Raw genomic sequence first — 15539 nt, forward strand, 5'->3', positions numbered from 1 at the left:
GGAGCAGATATGAAGGAAAACACTAAACAGGGAAAACAAAACACGACAGGACCCTTACACAGGATCGTCTTAAATTCGGGCCAATACAGTATTTCATGGGGAATTCATAGTGGATGGGATCACAACAAGAAGATCTTGACTCGTCATGACCAAGAGAAAAACTTTGGACCCATTCCAGTAACCCATCCATAAATCAATTGCAATTTATGTATCATATAAAACAAATGTTTTTTCTCAGTTGTTGTAGACATACCGGTATTAAACACTTCTTGTGTAATGTGATGAATGTCATGAATGTTCATTGCACTCACCCTTTGTTCTTGTCCTTATAACATAGGCATAATATAACACCTGAAAAATAAACACCAAGTAACGACTTATGAATGGTCTTGAACATCAGCAACAATAATGGGCAAAGACATCAGTTTACCACAAAATGCCTATAGGTACATCCAAAAGACAAAATACATTTACATTTTGGAGTTTCAGTCTTAAATTAAAAGAATACAAAGATATAACAGCCCTTCAGGTAAATTGGTGGGTTATCAGACTATATACTAAGTGCAAACGTGGGCCTATAGAGTTATGTCACAAAAACAGAATTTTGACACACTGGCAGGAAAAACAGCGTTCTAATCAGAAGCCATTCGTGGCCTATTATCAGTCGATCCCCCAACCACTTAACCCAGTATCAAAATGTATGAAGAATCAATTATTTTAGATAAATATACATTTGAGTCACAAAATCTGAAGAATAAGAGTTTAGATTCTCTTCCCGAGCCCAAACTCGACCCGTGGGCCAGGTCGGGCTGATATTTCCCACCACTATCCTCGAGAGCCGGGCCGGGCCCTTAATCAAGCATTTGTGTTTTTTTAATTACATTCTTTGAGCATTACGTTATTAGCCTAATTGGGTGGGGAGAAAGCTATGCCATAATCAGAAATATTATATATATCTTTAGCAAAGTAGGCCTAAGTAGTCTCCTCCACTCGCATGCATCACACCGGGCCTGTACTGTATTGTGTAGCATAAGTGCAACATGGAGCTTGAAGATGTCAAAAAAAATGGAAAGTTGGAGGTATGGAACCATTTCAAACAAGACTTGGGCAGTGACAACATATATTGGCTTTGTCGAGTGCATTCAGTACGGCATGACAGCAGAAAAACAGGGTTCGCAAGTGTTTGCCAGTGATTTGCCACCACTCTTCGCCAATAATGGCAAACTTTCAGTGAACTTCTGGTGACAAACCTAATTTGCATGTGACATTGCTGCAAATGTGCTGCATCATTGCCAAAATTGATCTGCAACTGTTTGCCAGAAACATAATTTGCATGTGAAAATATGACCTTGCCACAAATTGTTATCAAATATCAAATCTTTCCCCATGCCTGAATTCAGGCTCAGGCACAATAAAAAAAAATATGCAAATGAGGCAATATCTCATTAAATATGCGTACATATAAACCTTAAAGCTACAGATTTTCTGAGGAGATTAAGGTTGCCATCCATCCCGACGTATTTTGGGTGATTTAGATTTGTACCGTCAGGGACAGCTCTAGTCCCGAATTTCAATCACAGCCTCATCGGCCTTGTCAAGTTGTCAATGGCCAATAGTAGGCTACTGTAAACGCACCTGGAGCAAAGTGTCCAGTGCCTCCGATACATCCACACACATCTCGCACTGTACATAGGGCACCAAGGGACAGAGTGGGCACCACAATTTAGCCAGAGTAGCTTTACTGCAAACTGCTTTTCACTCTTCTTAGAGAATGTTTACAAATTATTTCAAAATGCACCACCAACATCTTATATAAGGATGATACTTTTTGGGTCCTCTCTCAGGGCCAGATGTACTAATGAGTTTGCGCCCATTTCAGGCATATTTGTTTCGCAACGTGCACATAAAATCATGGCGAGGTATGTACTAACAGGCCGCACAGAGGTAAAAGCACAGACCGTCTGTTGCGGGAGCTGAAAATGGCAAATTGCGCTTTTCCGTGTCATGCATATGCATTCATGGGAGGACCAAGGGGAAAGTGGGAGTTTACTGTAAAGAGATGGGAGGGGAAGCATAAAGAGCGTCTAATTATGTATTCCGCGGTATGTACAAAAACTGCCTGTTAAAGTGCATGTCTATTCTCCGCCTTGTAAAAAGCAGGTGTTAATCCAAATTGCGGTTAAATGCGTCGATAAGAGAACCTTTCAAAGACAACAGAATCGCTATTTAGAGCACCAGTTTTGCGTCTTTGTACTAGCCTATGTAGCTTTTGCAACATCCTTCTCTCAACAACTAACTCTAGGGCAGGGGTATTCAATTAATCTCCAGCAAGGTCCAGTTACGGAAAATTTCCTCAAGCAAAGGTCCGGAGCATCATAATGTTTAACGTGCATGTATATATATATGGATGGATGGAGCCTAGTTGTAGGCCTAGGCCTAATGTTTAATGTGAAATAAAATAAGTAGCCTAAAGGCAACATTCGGAATGAGGAGAAATAAGGCAAGATAATTGGGGAGAAAAACTGAGTAGCCTTGGCTATTTTTAAGATCTTAACGTGAACTTAAAATAAAATTTGAGCTGAAACAAGGATGGATATTCCACAGCTGGTTCCTTGAACCCATTAATCAGCAAGTTTAATTTTAGTTTTTTAGTTTTTTTTTTATGTTGACCCGAAATCCTGGAAACCCAGAAACATCACGTTGTTGGGCAGTGAATGCATGTAGGCTTCTTAAATCGTAAAATATTCTTTGGTCTCAGTTCACTGTTGAATGGGCCTAGCCTACCCTATGCTTGCTCAAAATCGTTTCGTTATATAAAGCTCTGTTCTCGCTGTCTAGCTTTCTCCTCTTTGAGCAATCGATGATTTGAAAATAACTTACTTATCGTTAACTTAGATATCCATTGTTTCCCGTCTCCTCTCCTCGCTCGTTCATTAGTGAGTCTCTTCCCCATAGTAGGCTACTTTACTCACTGACTCGACAATATCAGAATTCACAGATTTCACTGGCTGAGTAGCAGCAAGCGAAATGATGGTTCCTGAAGTAAATGCTGTTATCCTAACCAACAAAACATTTAGCGCAGCTTTGACATCTTACGTGAAAATCTAAATTAGGCTATTATGGTCCGGGTCCGGATAGGATCGTGTCAGGGTCCGGACTCGGACCGCGGTCCGCTATTTGGTGATCCCTGCTTTAGGGGTTCAAGTGCTTCCAATTAGAGCCAGCTCCTTTAATCAACTTGTTGAGTGTTTTGGTGTAAATTTCCCTGATACTGGTGCCCCAGCAGATGGCTGCAAAGAAAATGGTACTAGAAACAGCAGACTGGTAAAACATGTTCAACATCACACATTAAAAGACCTAAGCTTCCTCAAGAAGTATAGTCTGATCTGTCCCTTACAGAGTTCAACTTTGTCCTAGCCCTCCTAAAGTCCACTACCATCTCTTTGGTCTTGGCCACATTTAAGAGTAGGTGGTTGTGGCCCCAGCCATGGCGCAACTGGCGGGGGTACCTGCACCGTACGCCGGCGACCCGGATTCGATTCCCGCCCCGTGGTCCTTTCCGGATCCCACCCCGACTCTCTCTCCAACTCACTTCCTGTCACTCTCCACTATCCTGTCCCATTAAAGGCATAAAAAGCCCCAAAAAATATACTTTAAAAAAAAAAAGAGTAGTTTGTAGTAGGTTGTTTCCACACCACGCCACAAAGCTGTTCACTAGTTCTCTATAACCAGTATCCTCCCCATCCTTCACACACCCTACAACTGCAGTCATCAGAGTATTTCTGCAGATGACAGATTGCAGAGTTGTACTGAAAGTCCGAGGTGTATAATGTGAAGAGGAAAGGAGAGAGTACAGCCCCCTGCGGTTCTCATGTGCTGCTAACCACCTTCTCGGACACACATCCTCCCATCCGTACAAACTGTGGTCTTTCCATCAGGTAATCAACAAGTAAGTATGTACTGTATACTTTTTTGATCCCGTGAGGGAAATTTGGTCTCTGCATTTAACCCAATCGGTGAATTAGTGAAACACAAAGAGCACACAGTGAACACACAGTGAGGTGAAGCACACACTAATCCCGGCGCAGTGAGCTGCCTGCTACAACGGCGGCGCTTGGGGAGCAGTGAGGGGTTAAGTGCCTTGCTCAAGGGCACTTCAGCCGCGGCCCACTGGTCGGGGCTCGAACCGGCAACCCTCCGGTTACAAGTCCAGAGTGCTTACCAGTGGGCCACGGCTGCCCCACCATTCTCTCTTAGCAAAACCAAAACCAAAGTGACCAAAGCTGAGGCAAGCCAGGCAATAGGCCCGACGGTAATTGTAAAGCAATTTACAAAAGATTCACTGAACAAAAATGCTGATGTGGTACATGAAAATTTAGCTAAAAATGTGGAGAATGCAATGCAATCAAGCATTTTGGACGATATATTGTCACAAGCTGGCAGAATAGGCAACAGGCCGATGTGCGTTTTATTTGGAGACTGTTTTGCGAGACAGAGAGTTTGCTGCTGATATTCTAGGGACAGGCTACAACATAGCCAATGTACGACTTTAGCCTTTTAATATAGTTGCTGCAGTCTTTCTAGAACAGGCAAGGGCTTTCTAGCCTCACGTCAGCAGCGCTGCATCACCCATATAGCCTACATTAAAACAACCAGCGGATGGTGGGCGGGTGCGGTTTTGAAAATTGGTCAAAAAACTTTGGTGCTGATGGATGGCTGATGGATGATAAGTTTTGCTATGCAGTTATGGTTGAAATAATAGCCCATCAGCGCATCTCTAGTGTGTGTGCCTCTCCCTCGCTCAGAGGGGAGGGAGAGGCTGAGGGTCGATCCAGCATGGATTCTAAACTCTGTGGTGGATAGGATCTACAATACCAGTAGATACTGGTATTGTTCTTTCAGGTTTTTGTGCTGCTTGTTTAACTGATATTTATTGCTTAAGGCGAGACGGCAGGTGAAAACATCATTTTTTCATGCACTGGTCAATTTCGAGATTTTGGGCTAATTTGCTACCTTAGCATGTATTCTTTCACACTACTACAACAAAGTCCAATTTACACATATAGGTGTTTATTTCATTACATTTTGTCTACTCGCGCCTGTATATTTCTCCTAAATTCACCAAAAGTTAGCCTTCTAACGTTTCATGCTCTACCACGACCGTGATACAAAACAAATCATGTGTAGTACAGTTGGAAAGCTCTGTTTTTCCTGCATGACGTTGTGCTATCCAAATATGGACACTTCCTTTGTATCCGCAACCAATCGCGAAAGTTCAAAGGCGAGTCTAGGCTGAGAATGGAATTTCTTGGCTGTGTTCCAAAGCTGTTTTCTGAAATTGAGTTTTTCCTCATTTTCCAGTAGAAACATCTCAGCCTATGTAGCACCTATGTACACCAAACTTTCCAGTTACGCACTTAGCAGTATTCTGAAGATATTTACAGAGGGATTTGTTAATAAATCATTCCTGGCCTGATTTATGTGACATTTTAATCAAAAATACGTGGCGATTTTTTTAAGGCTATGGACAGTATATTCTGATTTCCTAGGTAATGAAAGCAGATATCCTGAAATCCCTCTGTAATTTTATTTTCATCTTGTATGCAAACAAAATGAAAAAATAATTTTGTACCTGGCTTTATCATATCTATCTACCGAAAATATATGCAAATGTGTGCATATTTAATGAGATGATGCCTAATTTGCATAATTAAACATTCGAATTTAAAAAACTTGTAATACATTTTTTGTTCATACTTGTGTAAGTAATCAACTGAGGAAGTTTCATGGTGATGTCTATTATTTAAAAATGTTACCCTATTCACCTGTAGTGTCTTGCCTTCAATGTTGACCGAAATTTTAAAGCCAAAAGTTAGCCTGCAAACCTTGATGTGGAGAGAGGCTAGCTTAAAGATAATGTTCCTACGTCAATAATGAATTTCAGACAAAACACATTTGGTTAGCCTATTGTAGTAGGGGAACTTTAGGTGATAGGTTGGTTGTCAACAGGTTTTTATTATGTTTATAATGCTATATTTTTCAAACCTGATTGCGTTAGCTTACTAGCTTACGTTAGCTAGTCAGCTCATTCACTTACATAGTGTTAACGTTAGACATTCATACAGCATGGTAACTCTATATTCAGATGTGCTGGTTATCAATGGGTTTGTGATTAACGCTCTTCAGGTGAAAAATCGAGGAAATTAATGTGATTATTGTCTTTAAACCTGATATAGATTAGCTTGCTACATGGCGAGTTTTATGGCGTTATGAACTGAACCGTGGGCTGAACATGACATGAAGTAGGCTAGTGTCCACGACTTGTGAAAGAGGGGATTTCAGTTATGTATTTCAGGGGAAGCAGTAGGAGCAAAACCTAGACTATTATAAGTTATTGTTGTTGTTGTTACTGGTGCGTGGCTCTTGTGTTCCTTGCCAGCCCAGTCCTGTGCCACTATCACTGTTCCAAACAGGACAGTGGCACAAGCAGTAGGCGAGTGTGGCACGAGCGTGGTCGTGGGACAGTATAGCGTCTGCATAGTAGCCTACAGTAGGTACAGTTTTTGCTCCAACCGATGATCGGTTTCAGTTCATTTAGTTTTCAGTAATTTTAAATTTCGTGTTGGTGTTCTTGGTGTAATAATTTTGATTGCTTTGTCTGCCAAGTAATTTGTCAAATAGCGAAGTTTGCATGGAAGAGACTGACGTGACAAGAGGGCATTGGCTTTCATTAGGTCAGTGATCTTTGTAAGTAGGACAAATGTCTTTTTTTTGGATAACTGAAAAGTGTAGTCAGGTTAATAGGGCATAGATCACTCTGAAAGTAATCCCCAACAAAATTCTTCATGTTGTTATTGTTATAGTTTTTGTGTGGACTTGTGGCACCGCCAACCAGCCTTACAAATGGTCAGCTGTGTATGGGTATGTAAAACTTGCTGGAGATGGCCTCTTGCTTAGGTTTCTGTGTTACGTGCTCTGTTCTCTCCCTCCATTCTCCACTGTGCCTGTTCTGCTTATCCAGGACCAAGGATGCAGAGGACAAGAAGGGTGTGCGATATATGACTGGAATGGTCAGATAAGATAATTGAGTTGTGTTGATCCAGCATCTTCCACACCTTCCATAACACTCCCGACTCCAGCCAAATGTGTTGCATCCTCCTTACCATGTCCCTCTTATAGGCGTAAAGAGTACACGGAGGGCTAGCCATCCCTTCCACATTGTGTCTTTTGTGTAGTTCACACACAATTGTTGTTCAAACTTTGGAAACTGAAATCTTTTTATTTTTTTGAAACCTAGACCTCCTTTTTATGTCACCATACCTTCCTCCCAGTCTGCATTTGTTCCTGTTCTTGTTTTAAACACACATTGAAAACTTAATAAAAATTCTATTGAAAACCTAACATGTATCAGTCATCCTTTTCATGCTGTAGTCTCACCAGCCGGCTGAAAGTTATAAGTATTTTATTGAAATAGTTGATTGCTTATTGAGTTACAAGTGTGTTATTGAAACAGTGGGTGTCTTATCTTGCCGTATTAATCAAAATTTTCACATTTAAGTTGTTATTGATTCTTATTTAGCCTATGTGTTTTTGACATGTTTATGACTTAGTCTTAAAATGTTACCAAGGCTGTGTGGCCACCTTTATGCTATTTCTCTAAAATAACTGAACAGATTTAATGCATTGATCAAAGTTTTAAAATTTAAGCGGTTAGGCTACTGAATGATATTCATATATTTATATATTTGATAGACGTTTATTGCTAGTCTTACAATGATCAAAGTTGTGTGGTAGATTGGGGGGTGGGGCACCTTCATCTTAATATCACCAAACAAACTGAAAAGGACACTGAATCTAATGTCTACACACAAAAAGGATACAAAATGCATAGCCTACGTTTTGACAATGTAAGTAAAGTATATGTAGTGTGGTACAGGCAAATGTAGGAATCCAATAACAGCTCATGCCCAGCAAGGAAACAAACGTTCAATGTTAGAACTACCAAAGAACTATTTTAGATCGATGTTATACTCGCAATATATAATTGACACTATAATATAAGCATGCTAACACGTAATAACACTCGTTTTTGTTTTTTTGTAATGTTTCCCGTTCAATAACGCACTCGCTGCTGTCTATCCCATTGAAATAACACGACACGCAAAGAGCTGTTTGGAAGCGTACGTGAACCACGTGACCGCGTGGCGGCGACTTCAAAGAGTGTCGCAACTCTCTTTTTTGATTTGATTAATAGTTTTCAGGAAGCACGCGAGAAACCCACGAAGAAGACGTGCATTTTCCTCCATAATGCGGAAGCGATGCGGGCCATAGTTTTGCACAAATTGAAGCAGAAATACACCAAATGTTGTATATTTTTGCAAACTAACCTGAAATAACACACATTCAGCAACTTTGTGGTAGTCTACTAGCAAAACTATGTTAGGTTAGTTTATCAACTGTCTCTGGGTCTAGAGACTAAAGATCAAGTGAGACAGTGACAGATCACAAACAAAGTTATTTTTGTCTTTATTTATTCGTTGGAAAATACAATTTCAATGTCGGAATGTTAGGAAGGCATGGCTTGCAAATGAATTCAAGCTAATGTTTTTTCTAGGCATGCAGACGGCAAAGACTGAACTGCATTTTGCATATGTCCCTTGCTGGCTACCGTTATTTTAAAATGGCGCACTTACATGGAGTCGCCCCCGTGCTATGTAGATGTAAATGAGGATTTCTAAGCCAATAGGTATGCTTCGAATTGGTAGTGGTGGTAATTAAACATGAATGGGGCCACATTTATGAATGAGAAATGCTGATTTTGTTAACAAACAACTGAAAAAGTTACACAGGGGACCTTTAAACTATTTAGGCTAGTAAGCCTACACCTAGCCAAGCTTTGTGGTTAAAACTATGAAAACCTGTAGTCTGTCATAGGGCTCTATGATTTCCGCTATGCGGAATCACAGAATCTACACATGAAAACGGAATTCTCTTACGAACACGGAATTGTACAGAATTTGCAGTTATTCTGTTGAGACATTAAATAAACGGCCGTTTTTTTCTACTTGCTTCACTTTTATTTAAAACAAAAAGCATATAAAAAGGTCTCTGACTAAACCGTGATATTAGTTAAACACGTTCCGTAGCCTAGTAATTAAATCTCGAATATTCACGTGTGTTGAGTTTGTTTCCCTCCAGCCAAGACAATGACAAAATCAGTATGCCAAGACGTGAGTACTGTATGTGGAAGATTGTTGAAATGTGTGCAGAAGATGACATACCACTATGTCAGTTTCTTAAATTCCCAGACACGAATGTCAGCAACCTTAAGCAGACGCGCAGACCCACCATTCAAAAAGTGCAGTAATAATTCTCACCGACGAGAGAGCGCAACACCAAGCGCCTTACCATCATGTAACCATCCTTCAGTGGAGATGTGTGCTAACGATGGCTAAATGGTCTAGAAAGCAACACATATTTAAAATGAAACAAGAATCTACAAAAAAGTAGGTTACTTTTCAGTAGTGGGACATTTTGAGTTACAAAGTGCCCTTTTATTGAGATCTAAACTTGCAGCCTAGGTAGGCCCTAGGCCCTAACTGTTGTTTTTGCGCAGAGACTTGTTGAATGTCTGGCTAAATGTTGGAGAATTTTGAATGATTGGCTTTGCTGAATATTTAAAAAGCTGAATTGTGTCTGTCATTGAGTTTTTATAAGTGAAGACAAGTAAAAAAAAACAAAACGAAACAACTAAAATTAAATCTGAAAAAATGGAATTTGAGAAAAAATAAAACAGAATTTGGAAAATAATAAAACGGATTTCATAGGGCCCTACTGCCACAGCTAACTACAGGCACAGTAGGCCTAGCTTATAGCCAAGCACTTTCATCCGGCCCGCCTAGCATTTCATTTGGTTATCAGGCTGCTCGCTATTTTTTTCCTGCGATAGAGACAACGTTGGTTAGCTTTACTGTAAACAATTGTTTACAATGTCAATGTCAAAACATCATGTTAAATAGAGATAACATCATGTTAAACTAAGTTAACTCTTAAGCCCTCCTTACACTGACAGACTTTGAAAAGATTTGCAAAGATTTGGAAAAGATTTTTTAAAGACTACAGTCTCAGACCCTCTCACATCTAAAGACAAGTAGTAGAGGTTTAGTCACATACTATGATTTTGCAATGACTAGGGATCTTGCAGGGTCACTATTTACAAGACTGCAACTAGATTCCTTTAAATTATTACCCATCGTGCAATAGATAAACAGGAACTGAAATGATAGCCTACTAAACTCAAAGTTGTATTTTCGTGTTTCTGCAGCACTGTTTCATGCGTGACATCCCTAACCGATATAGAGTTGTTCTGTCACGTGGAAGAGCCGACTAAATATGTATAAGAAATTACAAATATTGTAAGAATAACAAATAATTATAGGCTACAGCTGTCGTCTATACTTTGCCCCTTCCTGTTTGGTGTTGGAGAGAGGTCACTATTGGTTTTTATAGTTCACGTCACTATTTGCATGAGCCACGACTAGAAAGACTTGCGATAATATCAAACATGTTTGATATTGTCATAGGCTAACGGCAAAACTAGAAAAGGACTGACTCCGACTGACATAAAACCGCTAAGATTGGCACCTTACACTTAACGATCTAGTTGACGGGAGCGCGCCGCGATTCCAGTACAACTCCCATGATTTCTGTCCGACTTTGGAAATTTAATCGCTGACTGTGAAAACAGACCAAAATCGTACAATGTAAGGCCGCCATTAGTTATCTCCTTTGCAGTAGATCTAACGTGAAAATTATGCGATCCATTTAATTGGGAACGCGTCTGCACTCACATCGGCCCGCCGGCCAATTTTCAAAACCCAATGTGGCCCTTGAGCCAAAAAGTTTGCCCACCCCTGGCCTACACGGCAGAAATTAAAATTCAATATCAGCAGCATCATGAGATTGTTATCTTTAGCCAGAAAATCGGAAAATCCTGACAGGGCAAACCCAACGTGAAGCCACAACCAGAAGAAAACAACTTCATAAGGTATATCTTTTTAAATCGATTTTTTGGCCTTTTACAATTTTATGCCTTCTACTGAGAAACAAATAGTTCACCAAACACTGAACTTGAATCAAACATTCTTTAATGTTACAGTGCAGCTGATCCACCCATCTGCTTTCACTTTCAATGAAACCCGTTGCCATTGACAGCGGTCTGTTACACATAGCAAAGGACCTCCAAACGTTGGCGTTTGCTCCGACTTAGTTTAGAGGAATACGCCTGGATTCAGGGGAAAATAGGGCGGGAGGAATATCTCTGATTTCGAACAAAGCTTTTTTCAATAGCCAATCACGGAGAGGTGGCAGACCTTGTGAGTATGCACATATACAGGGGGTTTCATGAAAATACCCCCGACAGCAAACTAACAACCAAAACTATGGCATTTAGTTTGCCTTTGTAGCCATCTCTGGTTAGCCTTTGCTTAGGCAAATGAGACATAACTTCTGCAGAGGTTTAAAGCAACTGTTGTTACGAACTTCAATTTCTTTAAAAATCGACTCTAAACATGCTTCAATTACGTTTGTATCAGCAGTCATTTCGCACTGGTTTCAGTAGGAACTTTTGCCCATGAACACAAAGGAAGTGAGATCAGTGGGCGTCTCTGAAAGTAGCTGTTTTCCGGTTGTGAAGGTTTTGGCCCAGAAGTTGGTTCAGCATGATTCGAACTTCTGGGTACTCAGATTAGTGCCGACTAGGCTACCTCAGAGCTCTGGGCTACCTCTATTGAACTCATTATTTTCATTATGTCACGTAAAGAGCGCCCATGCAGGCGTCAAGAATGTGAAATAGACGCAGCACCATCTATGGGAATGGTGAGCTAAACTCATTTCAGGACAATAGTTTAAACGCTGTTACAAAAAAAAAAGTACCGAAGCCATGACGTAACATCATTGTCAAGACAGCAATTTCACTGGATCTAAACAAATCAACCTAACCATAATATTCACTATAGAGGTGACTTTCTTAATCTATTTCAATAATTTTACAACGTTTCCAAGACCCTAGTATATTTTTTATCACATACTACAACATATATTCATACCAACATGATCAAATTTCTGACTACAGAGTTTTATTTTAGCATGGGTTTCCTCAGTAAAAAAAGAGACCTGCATGTAACTTCACAGCATGCGGTTATAATCGCTAAATTCACGGATGTGTCTTGGCTTTATTTTTAAGGCAAAAAACGTCACTCTTAACAGCCGCCAGTCTTTGATAAGACGTGAAATATTCACTGGAATTGTGTTTCTTTCTATTACACCTGCCAGGGAATCCGTGTTATGTGGCTAAGCTGCTGCCTAGCAGGTAAAACACATTTAAATAGCTATAGCTTACATTTAAAACAATTTATTAGCTAGAAACGATCCCACATGTCTACATTCAATGCTATGCTAAGCCACTTCGAAAGTTTGTTTAGATCCAGTGACACTGCCGTCATGGAAACGGAACATCACACTTCAGAACTCTATCAAAGAGTATAGACGTAACTTACTTAGTAACTTACTTACTTAGTAAGTTACTTCTATACTCTTTGACTCTATTGCAAGTGGCACTACAAATTAGCTCTGCATTAGCAATGATCAAAGTTCAAAGTCATAACGTACCGAAGATCACAGAACCCGGAAGGGAGATGACAAAAGTATGTAGGGCAAATGTCTGCACTTTAGACTTCTTTGTCCCCGAGTGTAACCAATTATACAAAAACCCCATGTACAGTGGGCATTACTTCAATTTGGCCAGCTTCCCTCGCGGTCCGCGCGCGGTATCATGCAACTTTAATTTGTATTTTTCCAGTGACGCTGCAATGACGCTGCAACAACCCAAACAACCGGCAGATGTCTCTTGTGAGCAGGGTGTCTCGTAAAAAGAAATGGAGCCTGGAAAACCCTACACAGACTTCACTACAGACTTTAGCAGACTGGTTTAGAAATAATTTAATAGCCAGAAATATGCCTGCCCTGACCTAATAAAGAAATATTTGGTTAACTGTGAGTGAATCCCGTTTGCAGCCGTAGAAGAAACGCAGGACAAATGAAACATTCCGGTTTTCTCCGAGTGCAACGATGATAGACAGACATCATTTGGACAAAATATAGAGCATATTAACCTCCGTTGCTCAGCCAAATGCCTTCCTGTTACCACATTTATTTGACATTTTATGTAATATTAACCACTGCTTTGAATTAACGTTTAACACGTGTCATTTAAATGTGCTGGTGAAACAGTTGTGTACTCTATTGTTATTTATCCCCTATTCACCCATACACGCCGTCAATTCTGTAGCGCAGTGCGTTAAGGCCGGCTGATGACAGCCGCCGTAGTGCAGCAGTTATTAGTCTCCTGCCCAAGAGTTCGAATCTGGGTTAAGCGTAGTTAGCTTTTGGGAAACGCACCCCTGATGTCTGATGTGTGATCAGTGGAAAATGGGGAGGGAAGTGGCAGTGTTTTTTTGTGCGTCTGCAGAAGTCAGCCAAATATGAGTGTAATTCTGCGGCATAAAGCAGCTGTATTTGTTTATTGTACAGAAAAATAAAAATGACATGTCAAGCAGTCAATTGACTACACTGCAGTCAAGAAGTAGGGCAAATTTCTATTTTTTCTAAATGATTATTCCAACCTCTCATTGACACTTTTCCAGAGCAGTCTACTGCTGGCTGCTTTTACTGCAGCCAAAAAAATGGTAGTCAGCCGATGGAACCCCCCACATGTTATGTGTAGAACTTTCAACAGCCCGTATACATGGGGCCAGATCACAAACTCTAATGAGGTGGAACCATGCTTTTGAGGAAGTCAAAACTTTTATTGCTGATGGTCATGTCTAAGGTGCTGTGTACTGTTGTTTTGAAATCCCTCTTTGTCTTTCTTTTCTTTAAAATAATTTAAAACTTTTTTACTGGAAAATATGTTATTTTCTGTCTTTATAATTGTATACCAATGTACTTTAAATGTTTCATAACATGTAAGATTGCAGATGCTCACCACTGGGTGGGGCAGGAGGGTGGGGGGAGGGCGGTTGGGAAGTGTTATATACCTCTGTATTTGTTATTTATTGTGAATATGTGCTCATCATAAAATAAAAAACAATTGATCAAAAAAAAAAAAAAGTAGGGCAAATTAATTTACGAAACCAAAGCGTGGGTCATAGTTGTCTAAGCCTCTATTGCGTAGCCTGTTAAAAATGTCGCTAGATAGTATTAAATCGCCAACAACATTGTTTTCAGCAGAAGCCTACCCAAGGCTACAGATTAATTCTGAACAGTTATTTCTCTACTGGCTCAATTATCAAAAAGGTGCTTTCTCTTCGTCCTCTGCAAATGAAGCAGGTAGTTCCGTATATTCCGCTACACCGCGCCAGTTGTAGTCTGCAAGAGCAGTTCTTGCACAAGACACTGTTTTGATTTGCGTAGTTGCGTTACCCCCAACACTGACAATAACGTAGACAGCAAATTAAGATATTTGTTCGTTTTGTGGAGCGGCACCGGTAGGCTATCAAAAGCAGATTTCGATTTTCGTTACCACTGTGTAGGCAAGCCTTAAGCCATACCCAAGTAGCCTAAATTGAGGTAATGTTTAATTATGCATGATTTATTTTGTTATTGAATTCGTAGGCTGGGATTCCTCTCGGCAACAATTATGTTTAAAGTTAGCCTCCTGCTTTTTCAGAAGGGGCGGCAGGCAGGCTACTGACAGAGCGATGTAGAGTGGCAGAGCGACGCACAGTGGCTGAAAGTGGTACTAAAGTTTCACGCAGCTTCACGCCGCATAATGCGCGACTGAAGTGGCCATTTGAAAGTACAACCCACTGTAATTTTGCAAAAAATCGCAATATACCGGATTTCCATATGTGGGCAAATATAGCAGCTTTTTTTGTAGGCAAACTTCAGAGGTCTATGGACAAGGTAAGAGTAGACAAACAATATGCAGTGTCATAGGAAATCAACAAGAAAGTTCAGTGAACCCTTACTTTATTAAAAGTGTTTTTCACACAAAGAGGGAAAGGGAAATACTATTGACTTGGGAAATTAAACATCTTGATAACTTACATAAGCCAATGCCAAATACAGCCCCAAATACAGCTATGATGGTTCCAGTTGACTCTGAGGAAGAAAAAAATAGCAGCAGACATGTTTAAAGTAGGGTGCAATAATGAAGAAAAAACTATACCTGTCGATTAAACGATTCCATAAATAGCTAAATTGTGCACTGAATGTAAAATAAGCTGTTGTGAATGGAGAAATTAAAGGATGTATTTCATTTCACAGAGAAAATAAATTGTAAGGTAGGTTGTAGCCAGCTAGCTCGCTATGTAGCTGTGCAAAATGGCAGCTAGACAATGCTAATATTGTTTATCTGAATTTTTAAAGCCATTTGATTGTCTTCCTTATGAGGAGAGACTCGGTATAAAACAGCAAAGCAGATAAACACACAAAATTGATTTAATTCTTGGCCTGGTATATACTATAGCCCCAAATTG

At 40.1% G+C, this 15539-nt stretch overlaps 1 protein-coding gene across 1 annotated transcript in view; it reads right to left on the bottom strand.

The window, feature by feature from the left end:
* Positions 1–15539, bottom strand: part of LOC121694864 (sushi, von Willebrand factor type A, EGF and pentraxin domain-containing protein 1-like) — a 50015-nt gene that overhangs the window by 13797 nt on the left and 20679 nt on the right. The window contains exons 8-9 of the mRNA XM_042075239.1: positions 15109–15162; positions 312–351 (exon numbers count right to left, since the gene is read on the bottom strand). Of these exons, the coding sequence (XP_041931173.1) occupies positions 312–351; positions 15109–15162 (94 nt within the window). The remainder of the gene's footprint in view (positions 1–311; positions 352–15108; positions 15163–15539) is intronic.

This window comes from Alosa sapidissima, chromosome 20 (assembly GCF_018492685.1).
Source record: "Alosa sapidissima isolate fAloSap1 chromosome 20, fAloSap1.pri, whole genome shotgun sequence".
Lineage (NCBI taxonomy): Eukaryota > Metazoa > Chordata > Actinopteri > Clupeiformes > Clupeidae > Alosa > Alosa sapidissima.